The sequence below is a fragment of the Eschscholzia californica genome, unplaced genomic scaffold, assembly GCF_041429995.1.
Source record: "Eschscholzia californica isolate CP2 unplaced genomic scaffold, dmEscCali1.0.p SCAF_4, whole genome shotgun sequence".
NCBI classification, from domain to species: domain Eukaryota; kingdom Viridiplantae; phylum Streptophyta; class Magnoliopsida; order Ranunculales; family Papaveraceae; genus Eschscholzia; species Eschscholzia californica.
Window position 1 is genome coordinate 16,120,226 of NW_028238461.1, and position 25,549 is coordinate 16,145,774.

General features: G+C 34.6%; 3 protein-coding genes across 3 annotated transcripts; all 3 read right to left on the reverse strand.

Annotated features, from left to right (window-relative positions):
• Positions 1-1,917: 1,917 nt before the first annotated feature.
• On the reverse strand, positions 1,918-3,303 carry LOC147543189 (putative F-box protein At1g32420). Its single transcript, XM_086635394.1, has one exon. It carries the CDS (start codon positions 3,301-3,303, stop codon positions 1,918-1,920), a length of 1,386 nt encoding a protein of 461 aa, XP_086491520.1.
• A 7,928-nt stretch (positions 3,304-11,231) lies between these two features.
• Positions 11,232-12,609, reverse strand: LOC147543190 (F-box protein At1g47340-like). Its single transcript, XM_086635395.1, has 2 exons — positions 11,595-12,609; positions 11,232-11,464 (listed from the first exon to the last, which is right to left on the reverse strand). Exons 1-2 carry the CDS (start codon positions 12,607-12,609, stop codon positions 11,232-11,234), a joined length of 1,248 nt encoding a protein of 415 aa, XP_086491521.1.
• An 8,119-nt stretch (positions 12,610-20,728) lies between these two features.
• LOC147543191 (F-box/kelch-repeat protein At3g06240-like) lies at positions 20,729-21,643 on the reverse strand. The gene has a single exon (XM_086635396.1). The coding sequence runs from the start codon at positions 21,641-21,643 to the stop codon at positions 20,729-20,731; it is 915 nt and encodes a 304-aa protein (XP_086491522.1).
• Between the last annotated feature and the right edge of the window lie 3,906 nt (positions 21,644-25,549).

Sequence of the window (25,549 nt, forward strand, 5' to 3'; positions counted from 1 at the left end):
CATCAAGTATACTCTCTGATCATGATCCCATACAACCGATTAGACATGGTTTTGTTTTTGCAGAAAGGTTCAATACTTCTTTACAAACAATTCGGTTTTGTGTTTTCTCAAAGATTTGGATAATCGATAAATCGATTTGGTCACGGTTCACCGTCGTGCAATACAATCGATTTGGTGTATAGCTTATGCAAGATCTGAATTTTGAGGGAGAGAGAGAGAGAGAGAGAGAGTTACGGGACAAAGAGAGGAGAGAGAGCCCGTCATGAAACGTGAGAAATCAACTTTCCCATCTAAAAGGTGGGAAAATATTTTAGACCATTTTCACACTTTATATTCCGTCAGAAATTTATTTTCACATCTTAAGTGGCCAATCAAACAACAGAAAATTCATTTTCGTACGAAAATCGATTTTCCCATTAGATTTTTACACGTATCAAACTGACCCTAACTGTTTTTTAGAGAAGAAACAATTTTGGAGAATGCAATAAGAAAACATATGATTATGCATGTTTCCCAAGGTCCCACCTTTTTTTTTGTTGAAATTGATATTATTTATTCCGAGGAAATAAAAGTTCTATTACGATACAACTTCAAAACTATATACAGGACATTCTTCCATGATTTCGTTATTTTTTCCTTCCTTGCCCATTTTACCAACTTGTCTGCCGCTACATTGAATATCCTGCTAGTATAAGAGAATTTAACTATTTCCAGCCTTCGTTTTATTTCCTGTATTCCTTGAATATGAATTTTCGATTGCCATTGAATTTCATGTCTACTGTTCTGTAGATTTTTTATGATATTGATATTATCGCTTTCTATGATGATTCTTTTGTAGTTATGCGATTCCGCCCATAACATTCCTAATTGATTATTTGACTTAGTCATCTAGAGCACTTGTATGATAGAGAATGATTATTTGACTTAGTCATTTGGATAGCGAGAGAGGGGAGAATGTGTAACCTAATTGATTTCAGAAATTTCATTCCTAATAAATCTTTTTGTAATAAGGTAAACACATTACAACTAGATTTATATCTAAAATACTCATGAACAAAGTAAAGAAAGGCTTTAAGAAAGTTAATTCAAACTATCGTTTACATGTTTTTAGTTTGCGTTTAAGGATAAATAGTCAAGTACATATACTTAATTTTTAGTTTACGTATACAATTTAATCAGAATTATTTTCAGTTTGCGTTAAAGGAGACATACTTGATGCGGTTTTAATTACGGTTATATCTTTACATGGTACTTGTGAATGAATTAGGAATAATTCGGTAGAAGGTAGTCGAAATGTACTTCATTCGTAATCCTTAAACAGTAACGACGATTAATATGTTAAAAAAATAGTCAAGTACATATTATGCTTTTTCCTACATACACTAGTTAAAAAGTCACGTACATATTATGCTCTTTCCTACGCACACAAGTTAAAAAGTCACGTACATTGTACATATTATGCTCTTTCCTACGTTCACAAGTTAAAAAGTTGTCAAGTTTTAAGGAAAGTTAGTTCCGACGAGCGCTAACATAAATGCCACAATCACGCTTAAGTTCGAACTCCTACTCCTACCAAACACAAGAATTGATTGTTAATTTCATACTCTAACCTAAAAATAAGAACTATAATTAGGTTAAAATAAGAACATAAATTAGGTTTATGTTATATACTAGTCCAACCAAATTTTACAAATGCTCCAGTAAGTTATCATCAAAATTACAATATAGCATTTATATAAGGCGATGATGGACGAATATATGTAAAAAGTAAATATTATGAGTTCATTGATAAATAATAAGTTGCTACAACTTCATAAATGTTCTTTGTGTTTCTCATAACTTAGTACGTAAAATATACGTGTGCATTACCGGAATAAAATATAAGCGTGCATTATAGAAATAAACTAGGCATTGAAGTTAAACTTCTTCATTAATATCTTTGCGAACAAATCGTCTTCTTTTCTTGCAATTATTTTCGCCAAGAGCTTTGATCGAAACCAAGGTGTTCATGTGAGGAATTGCATAAAAACTTTCCAAACCTCGATCATCCTTCGTGAGTTGTTTGAATTTCATAGTTTCTGAGTCGTATCGAGAAAGAATGGTATTATTCTGCCACACTAAAACTTCATCTTTCTTGGTAGCTGCGAAGGGTATATTTTGTACACGTTCATATTTAATACTAACCTTCATTTTCCAATTTCCAGGCTCATTCTTAGTCCTATTCTCTAGTGACCATATGTTTAGAAATGTGAATCTCACTTCATGAAATAAGCACAAACACCTTCCCATTACTCCGATGTAAAATACATGGAGAGGGTCGATATAATCAGCTGTATGTGATAAACCAGGACTAGGAGGCAAATCGATATAGCTGAATACCTCTTCCGCTATATTGAAAGCTAAAATCTTCGACTTACTTTTGTCTAGCCAGTGAAGAGCACCATACAGATCGATACCACAAAATAATGGGCCTGATTTCGGTCGTTTGAATTGGATTACTCCGAGGTTTCTCCATCCACTTCCACTCCCTATAGTGTATACTTGGACATGTCCCATAATGCCATCCATCTGGGAGTAGTAGATTCGAACAACTTTGTACTCATTAGATATAGGACTAAAACCAAATCCACATATCATTGCCTTAAAACTTTCTTCAGATCTTGGAAGGTTGAAGTATTCTCTGGTAAGAGGGTTAAGGATGTAGACAGGATTGTAAACGTGACAGAGTATGTAGGGGGAGTTGTAATAGTCGGTTAAAGCGAAACAAACTAAACCGTTGCTGGAACCAATTGGATCACATCTACCATAACGCTTGTTGGTCGGTGGGACGTCTATCATCGCAAGTTTTTCGTAAGAGAACATCCCCTCATCCTTAATTATCTTATCATAGTCCCCGTAATATAGTTGAGTGTTAGGTTCTCGCTTCAAACGAAATGAGAAAAGAAGACCTAAATTTTCTTTTGAAGCTTCAACTCCACTAACCTCCTCTTCCTCTTCACCGTTAAGCTTTAACAACCTCCGTCGCGCCCTCAAATGCTTATCAATAAAATAAGTACTACTAAAAACAGATCCCCAAATTTTGCATACTTGTTTAAATATTAAAATTGTCTCGGCAGGTAAACGAGAAAGTATTTCAAAGGTGATATCTTCATGAAGAAATACTCCCTTACGTACAAGTTCGAATTTGGATTGAATCTTTTTCTTTGCCTCTTTTGCTTTCTTCCTCTTCTCTCCATCTCTCATTCGATTTTTGTTCATCTCTCCATCTCTCTTTCGATTTTGATTTTGCTTTGCACTGTCCATATTGACTTTTTTTTCTTCTTGTTAATTATAAAACTGCAACATAAAGATAAGCAAGAGTCCCATTATTTCATTAATGAAAAATATGAAACAACCAACAAAACAAAACAAAAAAAAAAAAAAAAAGAAGGTATTTTACTCACAATATATGAACTAAGATTGGCTCTCCCAGCCTGAGGGTATTGAAGAGTGAGTACCCCTTTTTATTGTAATTCATGGGGTCTCATATGAACGGAAACACGTCATATGAATGGATGCGTCTAATTGGCGTCGTTTCATATATGATTATATGGTATCCTTTTTAAACGGGGATTTCCTCCCTTTATTCTCCCCACCAATTCGGATGAGTCAACCTTGAATCAGCTTTGAAGATAAAGATCGAAGGAAGTGTTACTGAGGTGTTAATATTAGTTAACAAACTTAATCATCCTTCTTACTCTTCTCCTATAAATACTATTGTAATCACTTCATTAAGAAGTTAATTAAAATTCATTCTGAATAAAAATTAATCAAGATCTTATTCTTGTATTTCTTTATGTGAATATGGGTACCCCGGTACTAGAATCGTTTATGTCGTTTATGGGTCTTTATTTTCTTACCCAATAAAGATTTAGTATCCGTGTGTTTACCGGATTTGCATAGATAAGATCTCCAAAATACTAAGTGAGTATATCCAACAAATATCCTATATTAATCGTATTCTTACTATACCGTTTGAGTTTCTAACTTAGCATGACATAAATCGAATCGATTACAACTTAATTTCGTAAAAGAAGAATGATCACATGTGATGCTTTTCTTGGAACAATATTATATGTGAATATGTTATCTACTATAAAATAAAGGCTAGAATTAAACGACGTGCAAGTAAAATTCAATCAAGCGTTCAACATTAATAGTTAATTGAAGACTGAACTATGTATGATAGTCAACATCTGCAAATATTACTTAGTCGGGAATAGTTGGAGACACGTATGAGAAAAAATCCAAAAGTGCAGTTAATTTACTTGAATGCAACGTAGAAATTTGTAACATGAATAATTACGATTTCATATCGCATCAGGAAGGATGCTGTATGAGGTAGCAGGGTTGCATGCACATAGAGACGACTTCATTAAGAACGTAATTCTCTACAACCAGAAATAATTATGTGTACAGTACATTAGCTAATTAACTCAATATCCCTTATATGTTTCCAGATAGCATTTATATTCGGTTTCTAAATAGTGCTTCCCGAATCAAATCCAATAATTAGGAAAACTGTTATCTAAGTTAGCACCTATGATTAAAGTAAAAAAGTTGTATATACAATGTGCACACGTAACGTTAGCAGATTGGTAATACAGAAGAATAATCAACGCTTGGTTGTCTAAGTGGTTGAAAGTATTGACATAAATTCTAAAATTTTGGAGGTCCCAGGTTCGATTTCGGGAGGAGGTGGAATCCATATTTTATTGAACTTGGGATATTAAAGGTATAAATAATGTAGTCAGTGGGCTTTAGGCCGTTTGTTTCGTCATGCTATGTTTCTATTATATATTTTCAACTTACGATTATCACAACGTTAATATTATATAAGTATCATTTACTATATCATAGAATCGTTCTTTAACATGTTTGTGATTGTACACATGTAAATAGTATGCACCTTATCACTTTGAATTTGTTGATATGTTAAAAAGTTGTAACAATATGTATGAATGCTTGACAGGTTTTTCAGGTTTGGCGAGTTCAATTTACGAGGAGACTGTCAAAATTTAGTCTCTTTTATGAATTGTACATAAATGTGATTTCAAATTATCTTTCTCTTTATGAAAATTATTTTGGTTACACGCTTTCCGAGCATATTGTCAAAAGGCTAAACTACTTGATTTTCCGCTGCGTGTGTTCAGTATTTGTAACACATCATGAGAGTTTTGACTTGGGTTTATATTTGAAACTGGTTTGGGTAAGACTCAGGCCGAGTTTCTTCTATAAACTGCCTGGCAAACCGTGACTCGAAACACAAGGCATCACAGTTGGTATCAGAGCTCTCGCGAACTATCCCACCATGTAGAAGTAAATCTTGGATTCTTGTCTGAGGTAATCAACACTGAAATTCCATGAAGTCTTACAACCTGATCAGTAGTTCAGTTGGACTTTAGGTCCACTTGTTTCAAGTTTTAATTTGACGGTTATCATTTTTATCACATGTTTGATGTATTAAATGTCATTGTAATGACTTTCGTAGTCATTTTCCAGGAAAAGAAATAAATAATACAAAAGGATAATTAAACTCTTCCTTATTTTCTACCGTTTAATAGTTGCCATTAAAGATAAAACATCAAGTTATTAATTTGACAATGTGTTCTCGTGTCAAAGGATGAAGACAAGTAAAATGTAAGTACAAAATCGCAAATAATAATATAGGTATATATATATATATGTGGATATGTACTCAAGAGTTATTACATCATTACATGACATGGATACATCATGATCATATTACATCATGAATTGAATAAGCTCAATAACTATCATCTCAAAGACATGTTGTGCCGTAGAGCAAGTCCAGCGAGTGTCGGCTTGAGGCTAAAAATTCAAATTTTTGGCCTCAACCCCACCCTCCGACCACCGTCGGCTTGGCGGAGCCCCAGCCGACTGAAGGTCCCAACATGACTGTTGGGGACTCCCAACGGTCATGTTGGGGATGATCTTGACCGTTGGAAAAAATCCAACGACCAAGATCTTCTCCTATTTTTTTTTTCGTTTTTTTTAATGTAATTAGTTTTAATATTTTTTAACTCTAAAAAACACTTCCACATTAATAATTAAAATACATCGAACGAAAGTTTCGGTCCCCGAATAATTTTTCAACCTTGGAAAAAAAAATATTATTTCGAAAATAGCTCAAACACGTGTTTTGTATATACACAAAACCACACACGTTTCTCGCACACCAACAAAAATGCCACACACGCATTTCCCACGTAACAAATTTTCGGCCTCAAGAGAGGCTGGGGTTGGAGCTGAATTTTTAGGCTGAGTTGAGGCCAAAAATTTTGGGTGAAAAAGTGGTTTTTTCGGCCTAAGACAGACTGCCATTGGACTTGCTCTTATAGGCCATATAAAGACCCTTAAAGTCATCTGGTAGGACATTAGAGCTCATTTAAACCTAAATCTATTTTATTTACACCCAAGTTCAATAAATCATTGATTTTGTACTTTTATGAAATCGAATTTGGACCTCCGATATAGGGAATGGAGTGGTTGTCTAACCACTAAGCTAAATGTTGGTGGATATATATACAACAAGGCTAAACAACCCACCTCCTGGGACTCCCACTTGAACCGCATGTGAGAGAAACAAGAATTTCTCTCTCCACGTGACTGGACATGTGAGATGAGAGAGAAAAACAAGATTTTCTCTCATATTTGGTTCAAGTGGGAGTCCCATAAAGTGGGTTGACACTACAAAAACACGTCCTATTCATATGGAACTATAGTGTCATGTCTCACGAATAACTTTGTGTGCAGATATCAGTTCACCTTAACCTGTTATAAGAGTTTGATCTATCTATATATTGTTTTTGCCAATCAATTAATAAATGAATTCAATTGATAGGAAGAATAGTGTTGACTTGGGTATTGAGGGGAAAATAAGGCAAAGTTGAGGTGGAGGGTGGTTTCATGAGTTGTTGTGATGTATGAAGATTGGAGTAAAGTGTAAGCACACTGGACACAGAGAAGGGTATCATGATTAGTTTCCTCCATCTCCTATTTCTCTATTTCTCAATGTGATCTGCCATGAGAAGTAAGAAATAAAAGGCATTTATATGTTTGAATACATGCGAGTCTTTTAGGGAATTAACACAAGTAAAACATCTATATGTTTGAATTGCACAGTAGCTCCATGATCTGACTGTGCAGGTTGCCTACATTAATATTTACACAGTCATTTCCTTCTTTTTTTTCTCTTTTTTTATACTTTTATGTCAAGTCTCCATCCCACCATCTGTTTTGTTTATTTCATTAGATGAATGTTGTCTAGTCACTCGTGGCCATGGATGACGCATAGGTCTGTACCCCATTTTGCACTTCAAATTATAGATTGTTATTCTAACTTGTCTGAAATGTAAATATGAAGAGAGAGAGTGGAGTCAGTTTTTGTTGTCTAAGAAATCCGTGGCAGCAAGTAATGTTGTTGGTCAAGCCAGTGCAACTAAAAGTGTACTTAAAACAATCAGCATAGCACCTTGCTTCATCAACTCCATTGGAATTCCTGATAGCACAGGAAACCATCACATGTTGCTTGTCATACAAGTCTTAGGTGGTGTTTGTTCTTTTAATGTTTGAATCTGACTTGTTTGAGTCTGAGTCAGACTTCTTCGTCAAGGGGACATTAGTAACTTAGAGAATATTTTTATCTAGTTGCAGCAGCTGTGTTTAAAGACCTAATTGTGTTAGAATAGCCTTAGAAAGTTGCATTTGGGAGCCAATTTGGTCATGAAGTTCTAGTGTACAAAATGTGCCAAATTGTAGACTGCTACTGTCGATTCCTCTACTTGTGAGTCGATTAATTAGAATGTAAATGTTTCTAACTTGTTGATACTTGCTTGAGCATATGTTGTATGAAATTCTGATTCTAAATGTGGTTAATTTGTGTTGTAACTCTTATTTAACAACTATAGGAGTTAAAGATGATGCAATGTGGAACTATACAAGGTCGAGTACGAAGAGGTCCAACTCCTGCTGATGATTTGAATGTACCATGTGAAGAGATAAGCGTGTGAGATTTTGATTTTATATAATGTAATACGTTTTTGGGTTGGATCGATGCATGAACTTGAAACTTGTGTTACTATCAATCAAATACAGTTGTTTCGTTTTATTTATTGTGTGGTTAGCTTCAAATGTCTCTTTTGTTTTAGTTTTCTGAATTATAAACAGGGTCATCAGTAAAAGCTGCAACATTTTGCAGCTGGATTCCAGAGCTTTTGAATTTTTTTTGTCAAATCAGGCATTTATAACGGCTACCTTCAAAAGGGCCGTTACAAGAGGAGCATTTATAACGGCTACCTTCAAAAGGGCCGTTACAAGAGAACGCATATATAACGGTCTTATTCAAAAGGGCCGTTACAAATTTTCCATCTGATTTGGCGCCATCATTTTTCCCGCCATTTTGGTGAGCTCTTTTATAACGGCTAACCCATACTAAGCCGTTATAAAAAGACCTATTGTAACGGACCAGAGCCGTTACAACTTTATTTGTAACGGGACTTTTTATAACGGCTCATTTTTTTATAACGGTTCAAGGCCGTTGCAAGCAACCTTTTATAACGGCTTTTCGACCTATACTGTGACGTGTTTTTGTAGTGTGAGTATACTTTTTGGTATATATATATATATGTATATATATATATAAACTAAATCAATAATTTAAAGTTGAGATATATTGGCTGGATACAAACGGTTCAAGCAATTTGAATGACCTTTATTACCTTGTTTTACATCTATTCAATAAAATTCAAGTGCAGCAGTCGCACGAGACCAAAACGGTACCATGCTGGCCATTCCTTCAAAGAATCTAAAAGAACATTCCAGTGAATTGGGAGAAGCTCAAGATTTCTTACTTGGAATTGACCTTGCCATTCATTACCGCTCTAGCTGAGTTATTATTGAAGGAGATGCTGAAACAGTTATCCAAGGTATTTCTAGTCATTCCGCCGACACACCTTGGCGACTCCGTCCTCTTATCAGTGATATTAATCACTAATGTACTTTTCTTCAATCGGCATTGTTTAGCCACTGTTTTAGGGAATGTAACTCTCTACTCATATCTTTGCTTCTAATGTTCTCAAACATAACATTAAGGTTTTTGGGATTCTTCGGTTATCCCGTAACAATGTATAACGTATCTCACAAATGAATGAAGTCTTATCTTCTTTGTCAAAAAAAAAAAAAAAAAAAAAAAATTCAAGTGATTCATCCTTAATTTCAAGCCTTTTCCCCAAATGGCCCAAATCCTTATTTCTCCCAAAACCCTAAATTCCCAAATCGAATTGATGCCTTAATTATCAGATAAAGATAGAGAGAGAGAGAGAGAGAGAGAGAGAGAGAGAGATTATAGTCGATCATCATCTCTCTAGCTTTCATCTGAATTTCAACAATACATACAGAGAGACTAGAGAGAGAAAGTAAGAGAAACCCTAAAATTAAGGCATGAACCGATTAACGTCATCTTCTCTAGCTTTCATCTGAATTTCAGATTCAACTTCACCGAAGTTAGCCGGAAATCCACCACAAGAATCGACACCGAGAAACAACAAGAATCTGCTGACAAGAAGAACAAGAATACTCTCTGACCATCATCCCATACATTCGATTACTTCAAGTATACTCTCTGATCATGATCCCATACAACCGATTACATAGTGTATACTCTCTGATCATGATCCCATACAATCGATTAGACATGGTTCAATAGTTTTTTTTGCAAAAAGGTTCAATACTTCTTTACAATCAATTCGGTTTTGTGTTTTCTCAAAGATTTGGATAATCGATAAATCGATTTGGTTACGGTTCACCATCGTGCAATACAATCGATTTGGTGTATAGCTTATGCAAGATCTGAATTTTGAGCGAGAGAGAGAGTTATGGGACAAAGAGAGGAGAGAGAGAGCGCGTCATGAAACGTGAGAAATGAACTTTCCCATCTAAAAGGTGAGAAAATATTTTAGACCATTTTCACACTTTGTTTTCCGTCAGAAATTGATTTTCACATCTTAAGTGGCCAATCAAACAACAGAAAATTCATTTTCGTACGAAAATCGATTTTTCCATTGGATTTTAACACGTAACAAACATACCCCAACTGGTATTTAGAGAAGAAATAATTTTGGAGAATGCAATAAGAGAACATATCATCATGCATGTTTCCCAAGGTCCCACCTTAATATGGAAATGTCTTTCATCTAGAATACTTTTTTTTATTGTTAAGATTCATCTAGAATACTTGTATGATAGAGAATGATTATTTGACTGGTCATTTGGATAGCGAGAGAGGGGAGAATTTGTAACCTAATTGATTTCAGAAATTTCATTCCTAATAAATCTTTTTGTATTAAGGTAAACACATTACACCTAGAATTTTATATCTAAAATACTAATGAACAAAGTAAAGAAAGGCTTTCAGGAAGTTAATTCAAGCGATCGTTAACATGTTTTTCGTTTGCGTTAAAGGAGAAATAGTCAAGCACATATACCTAATTTTTAGTTTACGTATACAATTTAATCAGAATTATGTTTAGTTTGCGTTAAAGGAGACATACTTGATGTGGTTTTAATTACGGTTATATCTTTACATGGTAGTTGTGGATGAATTAGGAATAATTCGGTAGAAGGTTGTCGAAATATACTACATTCGTAATCCTTAAACAGTAAAGACGATTAATATGTTAAAAAATAGTCACGTACATATTATGCTTTTTTCCTACGTACACAATTCAAAAGTCACGTATATAGTATGCTCTTTCCTACGTACACAAGTTAAATAGTCACGTACATATTATGCTCTTTCCTACGTACACAAGTTAAAAAGCTGTCAAGTTTTAAGGAAAGTTAGTTCCGACGAGCGCTAGCATAAATGCCGCAATCAAATTTTATTAGGTTAATATAAGAACATGAATTAGGTTTATGTTATATACAAGTCCAACCAAATTTTACAAAAGCTCCAGTAAGTTATAATCAAAATTACAATATAGCATTTATATAAGGTGATGATGGACGAATATATATAAAAAGCAAATATTATGAGTTCATTGATAAATGATAAGTTGCTACAACTTCATAAATGTTCTTTATGTTTCTCATAACTTATTACATAAAATATAAGTATGCATTACCGGAATAAAATATAAGTATGCATTATCGAAATAAAGTAGGGACTCAAGTTATGCTTCTTCAGTAATTTCTTTACGAACAATCCGTCTCCTTTTCTTGCAATTATTTTCACCAAGAGCTTTGATCGAAACCAAGGTGTTGAAGTGAGGAATTGCATTGAAACTTTCCAAACCTCTATCATCCTTGGTGAGTTGTTTGAATTTCGAAGTCTCGGAGTCGTATCGAGAAAGAATTGTATTATTCTGCCACACTAAAACTTCATCTTTCTTGGTAGCTGCGAAGGCTATATTTTGTACACGTTCAAATTTAATACTAACCTTCATTTTCCAATTTCCAGGCTCATCCTTAGTCCTATTCTCTTGTGACCATATATTTAGAAATTTGAATTGGCATTTCATGAAATAAGCACAAACACCTTCCCATGACTCCGATGTAAAATACATGGAGAGGGTCGATATAATCAGCAGTATGTGATAAACTAGGAGGCAAATCGATATAGCTGAATACCTCTTCCGCTATATTGAAAGCTAAAATCTTCGACTTACTTTTGTCTAGCCAGTGAAGAGCACCATACAGATCGATACCACAAAATAATGGGCCTGATTTCGGTCGTTTGAATTGGATTACTCCGAGGTTTCTCCATCCACTTCCACTCCCTATAGTGTATACTTGGACATGTCCCATAACGCCATCCATCTGGGAGTAGTAGATTCGAACAACTTTGTACTCATTAGATATAGGACTAAAACCAAATCCACATATCATTGCCTTAAAACTTTCTTCAAGTCTTGGAAGGTTGAAGTATTCTCTGGTAAGAGGGTTAAGGATGTAGACAGGATTGTAAATGTGACAGAGTACGTAGGGAGTGTTGTAATAGTCGGTTAAAGCGAAACAAACTAAACCGTTGCTGGAACCAATTGGATCACATCTACCATAACGTTTGTTGGTCGGTGGGACGTCTATCATCGCAAGTTTTTCGTAAGAGAACATCCCCTCATCCTTAATTATCTTATCATAGTCCCCGTAATATAGTTGAGTGTTAGGTTCTCGCTTCAAACGAAATGAGAAAAGAAGACCTAAATTTTCTTTTGAAGCTTCAACTCCACTAACCTCCTCTTCCTCTTCACCGTTAAGCTTTAACAACCTCCGTCGCGCCCTCAAATGCTTATCAATAAAATAAGTACTACTAAAAACAGATCCCCAAATTTTGCATACTTGTTTAAATATTAAAATTGTCTCGGCAGGTAAACGAGAAAGTATTTCAAAGGTGATATCTTCATGAAGAAATACCCCCTTACGTACAAGTTCGAATTTGGATTGAGTCTTTCTCTTTGCCTCCTTTGCTTTCTTCCTCTTCTCTCCATCTCTCTTTCGGTTTTGATTCTCTCCATCTCTCTTTCGATTTTGGTTTTGCTTTGCACTGTCCATATTGACTTTTTTTCTTCTTGTTAATTATAAAACTGCAACATAAAGACAAGAAAGAGTCCCATTATTTCATTAATGAAAAATATGAAACAACCAACAAAACAAAAAAAGAAAAAAAAAAAAAAAAGGTATTTTACTCACAATATATGAACTAAGATTGGCTCTCCCAGCTTGAGGGTATTGAAGAGTGAGCACCCCTTTTTATTGTAATTCATGGGGTCTCATATGAATGGAAACACGTCATATGAATGGATGCGTCTAATTGGCATCGTTTCATATATGATTATATGGTATCTTCTTTTAACGGGGATTTCCTCCCTTTATTCTCCCCACCAATTCGGATGAGTCAACCTTGAATCAGCTTTGAAGATAAAGATCGAAGGAAGTGTTACTGAGGTGTTAATATTAGTTAACAAACTTAATCATCCTTCTTACTATTCTCCTATAAATACTATTGTAATCACTTCATTAAGAAGTTAATTAAAATTCATTCTGAATAAAAATTAATCAAGATCTTATTCTTGTATTTCTTTATGTGAATATGGGTACCCCGGTACTAGAATCGTTTATGTCGTTTATGGGTCTTTATTTTCTTACCCAATAAAGATTTAGTATCCGTGTGTTTACCGGATTTGCATAGATAAGATCTCCAAAATACTAAGTGAGTATATCCAACAAATATCCTATATTAATCGTATTCTTACTATACCGTTTGAGTTTCTAACTTAGCATTACATAAATCGAATCGCTTACAACTTAATTTCGTAAAAGAAGAATGATCACATGTGATGCTTTTCTTGGAACAATTTTATATGTGGATATGTTATCTATTATAAAATAAAGGCTAGAATTAAACGATGTGTAAGTACAATTCAATCACGTTCAACATTAATAGTTAATTGAAGACTGAACTATGTATGATAGTCAACGTCTGCAAATATTAGTTAGTCGGGAATAGTTGTAGACACGTATGAGAAAAAATCCAAAAGTGCAGTTAATTTACTTGAATGTAACGTAGAAATTTGTAACACGTTTTTAGGAACATGAATAATTACGATTTCATATCGCATCAGGAAGGATGCTGTATGAGGTAGCAGGGTTGCATGCACATAGAGACGACTTCATTAAGAACGTAATTCTCTACAACCAAAAATAATTATGTGTACAATACATTAGCTAATTAACTCAGTATCCCTTATATGTTTCCAGATAGCATTTATATACGGTTTCTAAATAGTGCTTCCCGAATCAAATCCAATAATTAGGAAAACTGTTATCTAAGTTAGCACCAATGATTAAAGTAAAAAAGTTGTATATAAAATGTGCACACGTAACGTTAGCAGATTGGTAACACAGAAGAATAGTCAACTCTTGGTTGTCTAAGTGGTTGAAAGTATTGACATAAACTCTAAAATTTTGGAAGTCCCAGGTTCGATTTCCGGAGGAGGTGGAATCCATATTTTATTGAACTTGGGATATTAAAGGTATAAATAATGTAGTCAGTTGGGCTTTAGGCCGTTTGTTTCGTCATGCTTTGTTTCTATTATATATTTTCAACTTACGATTATCACAACGTTAATATTATATAAGTATCATTTACAATATCATAGAATCGTTCTTTAACATGTTTGTGATTGTACACATGTAAATAGTATGCACCTTATCACTTTGAATTTGTTGATATGTTAAAAGTTGTAACAATATGTATGAATGCTTGACAGGTTTTTCAGGTTTGGCGAGTTCAATTTACAGAGGAGACTATAAAAATTTAGTCTCTTTTATGAATTGTACATAAATGTGATTTCAAATTATCTTTCTCTTTATGAAAACTATTTTGGTTAGACGTTTTCCGAGCATATTTTCAAAAGGCTAAACTACTTGATTTTCCGCTGCGTGTGTTCAGTATTTGTAACCCGTCATGAGAGTTTTGACTTGGGTTTATATTTGAAACTGGTTTGAGTAAGACTCAGGCCGAGTTTCTTCTATAAACTGTCTGGCAAACCGTGACTCGAAACACAAGGATCACAGTTGGTATCAGAGATCTCGCGAACTATCCCACCATGTAGAAGTAAATCTTGGATTCTTGTCTGAGGTAATCAACACTGAAATTCCATGAAGTCTTACAACCTGATCAGTAGTTCAGTTGGACTTTATGTCCACTTGTTTCAAGTTTTAATTTGACGGTTATCATTTTTATCACATGTTTGATGTATTAAATGTCATTGTAATGACTTTCGTAGTCATTTTCCAGGAAAAGAAATAAATAAACAAAAGGATAATTAAACTCTTCCTTATTTTCTACCGTTTAATAGTTGCCATTTAAGATAAAATGTCAAGTTATTAATTTGACAAAGTGTTCTCGTGTCAAAGGATGAAGACAAGTAAAATGCAAGTACCAAATCGCAAATAATAATATAGGTACACATATACATATATATATATATATATATATATATATATATATATATATATATATATATATATATATATATATATATATATGTGGATATGTACTCGAGAGTTATTACATCATTACATGACATGGATACATCATGACCATATTACATCATGAATTGAATAAGCTCAATAATTATCATCTCAAAGACATGTTGTGCCGTAGAGCAAGTCCAGCGAGTGTCGGGTTGAGGCTAAAAATTCAAATTTTTGGCCTCAGCCCCACCCTCCGACCACAGTCGGCTGGGCGGAGCCCCAGCTGGCTGAAGGTCCCCAACATGACTGTTGGGGTTTCCCAACGATCATGTTGGGGATGATCTTGAGCGTTGGAAAAAATCCAACGACCAAGATCTTCTCCTATTTTTTTTTTTCGTTTTTTTAATGTAATTAGTTTTAATTTTTTTTAACTCTAAAAAAAACTTCCACATTAATAATTAAAATACATCGAACGAAAGTGTCGGTCCCCGAATAATTTTTCAACCTTGGAAAAAAAAATATTATTTCGAAAATAGCTCAAACACGTGTTTTGTATATACACAAAACCACACACATTTCTCGCACACCAACAAAAACGCCACACACGCATTTCCCACGTAATAAATTTTCGGCCTCAAGAGAGGCTGGGGTTGGAGCTGAATTTTTTAGGCTGAGTTGAGGCCAAAAATTTTGGGTGAAAAAGTGGTTTCTTCGGCCTAAGACAGACTGCCATTGGACTTGCTCTTATAGGCCATATAAAGACCCTTAAAGTTATCTGGTAGGACATTAGAGCTCATTTATTCCTAAATCTATTTTATTTACACCCAAGTTCAATAAATCATTGATTTTGTACTTTTATGAAATCGAATTTGGACCTCCGATATAGGGAATGGAGTGGTTGTCTAACCACTAAGCTAAATGCTGGTGGATATATATATATATATATATATATATATATATATATATATATATATACAACAAGGCTAAACAACCCACCTCCCGGGACTCCCACTTGAACTGCATGTGAGAGAAACAAGAATTTCTCTCCACGTGACTGGACATGTGAGATGAGAGAGAAAACAAGATTTTCTCTCATATGTGGTTCAAGTGGGAATCCCATAAAGTGGGTTGACACTACAAAAACACGTCCTATTCATATGGAACTATAGTGTCACGTCTCACGAATAACTTTGTGTGCAGATATCAGTTCACCTTAGCCTGTTATAAGAGTTTGATCTATCTATATATTGTTTTTGCCAATCAATTAATAAATGAATTCAATTGATAGGAAGAATAGTGTTGACTTGGGTATTGAGGGGAAAATAAGGCAAAGTTGAGGTGGAGGGTGGTTTCATGAGTTGTTGTGATGTATGAAGATTGGAGTAAAGTGTAAGCACACTGGACACAGAGAAGGGTATCATGATTAGTTTCCTCCATCTCCTATTTCTCTATTTCTCAATGTGATCTGCCATGAGAAGTAAGAAATAAAAGGCATTTATATGTTTGAATACATGCGAGTCTTTTAGGGAATTAACACAAGTAAAACATCTATATGTTTGAATTGCACAGTAGCTCCATGATCTGACTGTGCAGGTTGCCTACATTAATATTTACACAGTCATTTCCTTCTTTTTTTTTCTCTTTTTTTATACTTTTATGTCAAGTCTCCATCCCACCATCTGTTTTGTTTATTTCATTAGATGAATGTTGTCTAGTCACTCGTGGCCATGGATGACGCATAGGTCTGTACCCCATTTTGCACTTCAAATTATAGATTGTTATTCTAACTTGTCTGAAATGTAAATATGAAGAGAGAGAGTGGAGTCAGTTTTTGTTGTCTAAGAAATCCGTGGCAGCAAGTAATGTTGTTGGTCAAGCCAGTGCAACTAAAAGTGTACTTAACACAATCAGCATAGCACCTTGCTTCATCAACTCCATTGGAATTCCTGATAGCACAGGAAACCATCACATGTTGCTTGTCATACAAGTCTTAGGTGGTGTTTGTTCTTTTAATGTTTGAATCTGACTTGTTTGAGTCTGAGTCAGACTTCTTCGTCAAGGGGACATTAGTAACTTAGAGAATATTTTTATCTAGTTGCAGCAGCTGTGTTTAAAGACCTAATTGTGTTAGAATAGCCTTAGAAAGTTGCATTTGGGAGCCAATTTGGTCATGAAGTTCTAGTGTACAAAATGTGCCAAATTGTAGACTGCTACTGTCGATTCCTCTACTTGTGAGTCGATTAATTAGAATGTAAATGTTTCTAACTTGTTGATACTTGCTTGAGCATATGTTGTATGAAATTCTGATTCTAAATGTGGTTAATTTGTGTTGTAACTCTTATTTAACAACTATAGGAGTTAAAGATGATGCAATGTGGAACTATACAAGGTCGAGTACGAAGAGGTCCAACTCCTGCTGATGATTTGAATGTACCATGTGAAGAGATAAGCGTGTGAGATTTTGATTTTATATAATGTAATACGTTTTTGGGTTGGATCGATGCATGAACTTGAAACTTGTGTTACTATCAATCAAATACAGTTGTTTCGTTTTATTTATTGTGTGGTTAGCTTCAAATGTCTCTTTTGTTTTAGTTTTCTGAATTATAAACAGGGTCATCAGTAAAAGCTGCAACATTTTGCAGCTGGATTCCAGAGCTTTTGAATTTTTTTTGTCAAATCAGGCATTTATAACGGCTACCTTCAAAAGGGCCGTTACAAGAGAACGCATATATAACGGTCTTATTCAAAAGGGCCGTTACAAATTTTCCATCTGATTTGGCGCCATCATTTTTCCCGCCATTTTGGTGAGCTCTTTTATAACGGCTAACCCATACTAAGCCGTTATAAAAAGACCTATTGTAACGGACCAGAGCCGTTACAACTTTATTTGCAACGGGACTTTTTATAACGGCTCATTTTTTTATAACGGTTCAAGGCCGTTGCAAGCAACAACGGCTCATTTTTTTATAACGGTTCAAGGCCGTTGCAAGCAACCTTTTATAACGGCTTTTCGACCTATACTGTGACGTGTTTTTGTAGTGTGAGTATACTTTTTGGTATATATATATATATATGTATATATATATATATAAACTAAATCAATAATTTAAAGTTGAGATATATTGGCTGGATACAAACGGTTCAAGCAATTTGAATGACCTTTATTACCTTGTTTTACATCTATTCAATAAAATTCAAGTGCAGCAGTCGCACGAGACCAAAACGGTACCATGCTGGCCATTCCTTCAAAGAATCTAAAAGAACATTCCAGTGAATTGGGAGAAGCTCAAGATTTCTTACTTGGAATTGACCTTGCCATTCATTACCGCTCTAGCTGAGTTATTATTGAAGGAGATGCTGAAACAGTTATCCAAGGTATTTCTAGTCATTCCGCCGACACACCTTGGCGACTCCGTCCTCTTATCAGTGATATTAATCACTAATGTACTTTTCTTCAATCGGCATTGTTTAGCCACTGTTTTAGGGAATGTAACTCTCTACTCATATCTTTGCTTCTAATGTTCTCAAACATAACATTAAGGTTTTTGGGATTCTTCGGTTATCCCGTAACAATGTATAACGTATCTCACAAATGAATGAAGTCTTATCTTCTTTGTCAAAAAAAAAAAAAAAAAAAAAAATTCAAGTGATTCATCCTTAATTTCAAGCCTTTTCCCCAAATGGCCCAAATCCTTATTTCTCCCAAAACCCTAAATTCCCAAATCGAATTGATGCCTTAATTATCAGATAAAGATAGAGAGAGAGAGAGAGAGAGAGAGAGAGAGATTATAGTCGATCATCATCTCTCTAGCTTTCATCTGAATTTCAACAATACATACAGAGAGACTAGAGAGAGAAAGTAAGAGAAACCCTAAAATTAAGGCATGAACCGATTAACGTCATCTTCTCTAGCTTTCATCTGAATTTCAGATTCAACTTCACCGAAGTTAGCCGGAAATCCACCACAAGAATCGACACCGAGAAACAACAAGAATCTGCTGACAAGAAGAACAAGAATACTCTCTGACCATCATCCCATACATTCGATTACTTCAAGTATACTCTCTGATCATGATCCCATACAACCGATTACATAGTGTATACTCTCTGATCATGATCCCATACAATCGATTAGACATGGTTCAATAGTTTTTTTTGCAAAAAGGTTCAATACTTCTTTACAATCAATTCGGTTTTGTGTTTTCTCAAAGATTTGGATAATCGATAAATCGATTTGGTTACGGTTCACCATCGTGCAATACAATCGATTTGGTGTATAGCTTATGCAAGATCTGAATTTTGAGCGAGAGAGAGAGTTATGGGACAAAGAGAGGAGAGAGAGAGAGCGCGTCATGAAACGTGAGAAATGAACTTTCCCATCTAAAAGGTGAGAAAATATTTTAGACCATTTTCACACTTTGTTTTCCGTCAGAAATTGATTTTCACATCTTAAGTGGCCAATCAAACAACAGAAAATTCATTTTCGTACGAAAATCGATTTTTCCATTGGATTTTAACACGTAACAAACATACCCCAACTGGTATTTAGAGAAGAAATAATTTTGGAGAATGCAATAAGAGAACATATCATCATGCATGTTTCCCAAGGTCCCACCTTAATATGGAAATGTCTTTCATCTAGAATACTTTTTTTTATTGTTAAGATTCATCTAGAATACTTGTATGATAGAGAATGATTATTTGACTGGTCATTTGGATAGCGAGAGAGGGGAGAATTTGTAACCTAATTGATTTCAGAAATTTCATTCCTAATAAATCTTTTTGTATTAAGGTAAACACATTACACCTAGAATTTTATATCTAAAATACTAATGAACAAAGTAAAGAAAGGCTTTCAGGAAGTTAATTCAAGCGATCGTTAACATGTTTTTCGTTTGCGTTAAAGGAGAAATAGTCAAGCACATATACCTAATTTTTAGTTTACGTATACAATTTAATCAGAATTATGTTTAGTTTGCGTTAAAGGAGACATACTTGATGTGGTTTTAATTACGGTTATATCTTTACATGGTAGTTGTGGATGAATTAGGAATAATTCGGTAGAAGGTTGTCGAAATATACTACATTCGTAATCCTTAAACAGTAAAGACGATTAATATGTTAAAAAATAGTCACGTACATATTATGCTTTTTTCCTACGTACACAATTCAAAAGTCACGTATATAGTATGCTCTTTCCTACGTACACAAGTTAAATAGTCACGTACATATTATGCTCTTTCCTACGTACACAAGTTAAAAAGCTGTCAAGTTTTAAGGAAAGTTAGTTCCGACGAGCGCTAGCATAAATGCCGCAATCACGCTTAAGTTCGAACACCTACTCCTTAACACAAGAATTGAATGTTATTTTCATACTCTAACCTAAAAATAAGAACTTTAATTAGGTTAATATAAGAACATGAATTAGGTTTATGTTATATACAAGTCCAACCAAATTTTACAAAAGCTCCAGTAAGTTATAATCAAAATTACAATATAGCATTTATATAAGGTGATGATGGACGAATATATATAAAAAGCAAATATTATGAGTTCATTGATAAATGATAAGTTGCTACAACTTCATAAATGTTCTTTATGTTTCTCATAACTTATTACATAAAATATAAGTATGCAGTACCGGAATAAAATATAAGTATGCATTATCGAAATAAAGTAGGGACTCAAGTTATGCTTCTTCAGTAATTTCTTTACGAACAATCCGTCTCCTTTTCTTGCAATTATTTTCACCAAGAGCTTTGATCGAAACCAAGGTGTTGAAGTGAGGAATTGCATTGAAACTTTCCAAACCTCTATCATCCTTGGTGAGTTGTTTGAATTTCGAAGTCTCGGAGTCGTATCGAGAAAGAATTGTATTATTCTGCCACACTAAAACTTCATCTTTCTTGGTAGCTGCGAAGGCTATATTTTGTACACGTTCAAATTTAATACTAACCTTCATTTTCCAATTTCCAGGCTCATCCTTAGTCCTATTCTCTTGTGACCATATATTTAGAAATTTGAATCGCATTTCATGAAATAAGCACAAACACCTTCCCATGACTCCGATGTAAAATACATGGAGAGGGTCGATATAATCAGCAGTATGTGATAAACTAGGAGGCAAATCGATATAGCTGAATACCTCTTCCGCTATATTGAAAGCTAAAATCTTCGACTTACTTTTGTCTAGCCAGTGAAGAGCACCATACAGATCGATACCACAAAATAATGGGCCTGATTTCGGTCGTTTGAATTGGATTACTCCGAGGTTTCTCCATCCACTTCCACTCCCTATAGTGTATACTTGGACATGTCCCATAACGCCATCCATCTGGGAGTAGTAGATTCGAACAACTTTGTACTCATTAGATATAGGACTAAAACCAAATCCACATATCATTGCCTTAAAACTTTCTTCAAGTCTTGGAAGGTTGAAGTATTCTCTGGTAAGAGGGTTAAGGATGTAGACAGGATTGTAAATGTGACAGAGTACGTAGGGAGTGTTGTAATAGTCGGTTAAAGCGAAACAAACTAAACCGTTGCTCGAACCAATTGGATCACATCTACCATAACGCGTGTTGGTCGGACGAACGTCTATCATCTTAAGTTTTTCATAGGAGTACATCTCCTCATCCCTAATTATCTTATCATAGTCCCCATAATATAGTCGAGTGTTAGGTTCTCGCTTCAAACGTAATGAGAAAAGAAGACCTAAATTTTCTTTTGAAGCTTCAACTCCACTAACCTCCTCTTCCTCTTCACCGTTAAGCTTTAACAACCTCCGTCGCGCCCTCAAATGCTTATCAATAAAATAAGTACTACTAAAAACAGATCCCCAAATTTTGCATACTTGTTTAAATATTAAAATTGTCTCGGCAGGTAAACGAGAAAGTATTTCAAAGGTGATATCTTCATGAAGAAATACCCCCTTACGTACAAGTTCGAATTTAGTTTGAATCTTTTTCTTTGCCTCTTTTGCTTTCTTCCTCTTCTCTCCATCTCTCTTTCGATTTTTGTTTGTTTCTCCATCTCTCTTTAGATTTCGGCTTAGCTTTGTGTTGTCCATATTGAGATTTTTTCTTCTTGTTAATATTAAGAAACAACCACCAAAAAATAATAATAATAAAAAAAAAAGTATTTTACTCACATATATATGAACTAATAATGCCAAATTCTCCACAAGAGGGAAGCTAGGAAGATGATAGAAAGAGCCAAGATTGGCACTCCCACCTTGAGGTCATGATTAAGAGAAACCGGTAGGGTAAAATATATGATTATATGGTATCTTCTTTAAAAGGGGAATCCCTCTCTTTATTCTCCCCACCAATTCGGATTTCCTTACACCGTCATGATTAAGAGAAACCGGTAGGGTTTGGCAGAATTTGGACTTTTTGATTTTGGTCAATTATTAGATTAAGCTAGGAAAAGCTGAGTCAACCTTGAATCAGCTTTGAAGATAAAAAAGGAAGTGTTACTGAGGTGTTAATATTAGTTAACAAACTTAATCATCCTTCTTACTCTTCTCCTATAAATATTACTGTAATCACTTTATTAAGAAGTTGTAAAATTCATTCTGAATAAAAATTAATTAAGATCCTATTCTTATATTTCCTTAGGTGACAATGGGTACCCCCATACGAGAATCGTTTATGTCGTTTTTGGGCCTTTATTTTCTTACCGAATAAAGGCTTAGTATCTGGTGTGTTTACCCAATCGGCATAGATATGATCTCAAAAATACTAAGTGAGTATATCCAACAAATATCCTATATTAATTGTATTCTTGGGGTATCGAATTGGGTTATAGGGTATAAATAATGCTGGGCTTTAGGCCATTGTTAGCTGGGCTTTAGGCCATAATTTAAATGGATTAGCCTGTTCTTGTTAGACTTTAGCGGTTATCGTGTTTATCACATCTTTGATGTATCAATGCCATTGTGATGACTATTAGACAATTTCAAAAAAAAAAAAATTGTAGTTTTTGAAATTGTCAGCGTGCCTCGAATCTTTAACCTCTAAGGTGGAAGACTAAACCTCTTTCCAACCAAGAATTATTGGCAAAATAAATTGTGTTCTTACTATACCGTTTGAGTTTAACTTAGCAAGAAATAAATCGAATGGATTGCCACTTTATTTCGTAAAGAAAAATGATCAAAATGTGACGTTTTTCTTGGAACAACTTTATATGTGAATATGTTATCTACTATAAAATGAAGGCTTGAATTAAAGGATGCGCAAGTAACAATCAAACGTTCAACATTAATAGTTAATCGAAGATAGAATTACGATAGTCAACAATGTCCGCAAATATTGGTTAGTCCGGAATAGTTGAAGACACACGTGAGAAAAAAATCCAAAACTGTAGTTACTTTACTTGAATGCAATGTAGAAATTTGCAACACGTTTTTAGCAACATAAATAACTACGATTTCATATCGAAACAGGAAATTGAATTTGTAATAACTTTCGAAAACAAAATAATAATAATAATGATGTGTACAGTACATTAGCTAATTAGTTCAGTATCCCTTGTATGTTTCCAGATTGTATTTATATTCCTATAGTGCTTCCCGAATCAAATCCAATAATTAGGAAAATTGTTATCTAAGTTAGCGCCCATGATTAAAGTAAAAAAATTGCATATACAATGTGTGCACGTAACTTTAGGAGATTAATAACTCAAAAGGATAGTCAAAACTTGGTTGCCTCAAACGGTTGAAACTGTTGACATAAACTCCAAAATCTTAAAAGTCTCCTGTTCGATTACTTTCTTTTACTCTCTTCTTCTAACTTTCATTTACTCTCTTCTGTACTTTTTTTTTATCTATATTTCGTTTTTCTCTCTCTTTTAATTTATTATTATTTATTTTTTCAGTTTTCTACGTTTTCGTTGTAAACCCCAACACAAACTCAGATTTAAGAAACTTTGTTGTTTGTTGTTTCAACACAAATTGTTCTTTTTGTAACACAAGTAGTTATGTTCTTACCAGGGCCGTGCCTGACAATTTAGGGGCCCGGTGCCAAACTTGAAACGAGGCCCCTTTCTATGAAAAACACGAGAGTTGAAAATTTTCTTTTACTTCAAATTTTTGTTTTGAAATGATTTAACTATAATAAAAATATTGAATCATTGACGAATCCAAACTCAATGTATGATGTTAATATATGATTGACGTAACACTATTCATGTAAAACTTGTCTGTTTTGACGGGTCTTATTTTTCTCATAAACTATTATTTTGAAGTTTAAGACATGAAAACTAAACTTCGAGAATAAGGACATAACACTATTCATGAAAACTTCTTTTTGAAATAATCAAATGTTATTGTCTGGTAAGATACGAGAAAGATTGAAATATCATCCTCTCAATGTACGATTGTCCATTATATTTTGACCTACGACAAACTTGAAAAAGAGGTGAGGTCGATGAACAAGAGAAAGAAATTTTTTGGAAGGAGATACACACTAGAGAGTGATGAAGCGTGATTTGTTTGCGACCATTAATACTTATTTGATTTGCAAGAACTTACTAACTAAAGAGATATTAAAATCAAACTAAAATTGAATATGGCATAACCAACTAACAACCACACAAGCATTGTGATCTCAAAAAAGAAAAAGAAAAAAATGACAGAAAGCATAAGAGCGTAAGTATGTGTGGTGCTCTTAGAGAAAAAGAGCGTAAGTATGTGTGGATAAAATAATGCAAATGTCCCTAATTGTTCTCGAACTCATGACCTCCGGGTATGCAAGCACGCATCAAACCAATCGAGCTGGTTCAGCTATATGTTAACTTTCTGAATTTTCTATGTGTAATTAATCTCCTATACCCTTAAAAGAGCAACAAATGGGCCCCGTGTGGTTGGGGCCTTGTGCGGGCGCACGGTCCGCACCTCCCACCACACGGCCCTGGTTCTTACATCTATTTAAATGCTCAACGAAGCAAAGAAACAAGATTTTGTATATTTTGATCTTTTTTTTAGATGTTGCTAACATGTGTATGGGCCAAAATCCCGTCACTGAGAGCACCTCTAGAAATCAACGGTTAATGGGCTCACAGGAGGGCAAGCCCATGAACCAAATGACCAATGGGCCCGACCCATTCATCTTCAGACATTTAGAGCAACGAGAAAATACGTGCACATTAAACAAGGAAGTCAACCCTGGATAAAGAAGTCAGCAATGCACAATAAGGTTGGTCATTATTTCCTAAGCGGACCTCTTACTCGTTGAGGCGTTATTGTTATTCAAGGTAATGGTTGGCCAGGGATATCATCAATATATCTGTTGGATAGGAGTTACGATATGTATTTATGGTAACAACTCCGTGCGTTACCACATTCCAAGCGACAACTCACCACAAGGTGACAGTTGACCAAAGGAGACCGCGGACCATGAAACACTATAAAATGACCGAGAATGGGATGATACGGGGAATCGGATCATCGACTAAAACATCCACTTCCTCCGCGATCAACCAACTACTTTCTCTCTCCAGACGACCCCCT

What these genes read in the sequence shown, in the direction of transcription:
- LOC147543189 (XM_086635394.1), bottom strand. Translation starts at nt 3,303, where the DNA reads ATGGACAGTGCAAAGCAAAATCAAAATCGAAAGAGAGATGGAGAGATG.
- LOC147543190 (XM_086635395.1), bottom strand. Translation starts at nt 12,609, where the DNA reads ATGGACAGTGCAAAGCAAAACCAAAATCGAAAGAGAGATGGAGAGAAT. An exon ending in CATCGGAGTCATGGGAAGGT is followed by an intron (nt 11,465 to 11,594) that starts GTTTGTGCTTAT and finishes TACAAAATATAG; the next exon opens with CCTTCGCAGCTACCAAGAAA.
- LOC147543191 (XM_086635396.1), bottom strand. Translation starts at nt 21,643, where the DNA reads ATGATAGACGTTCGTCCGACCAACACGCGTTATGGTAGATGTGATCCA.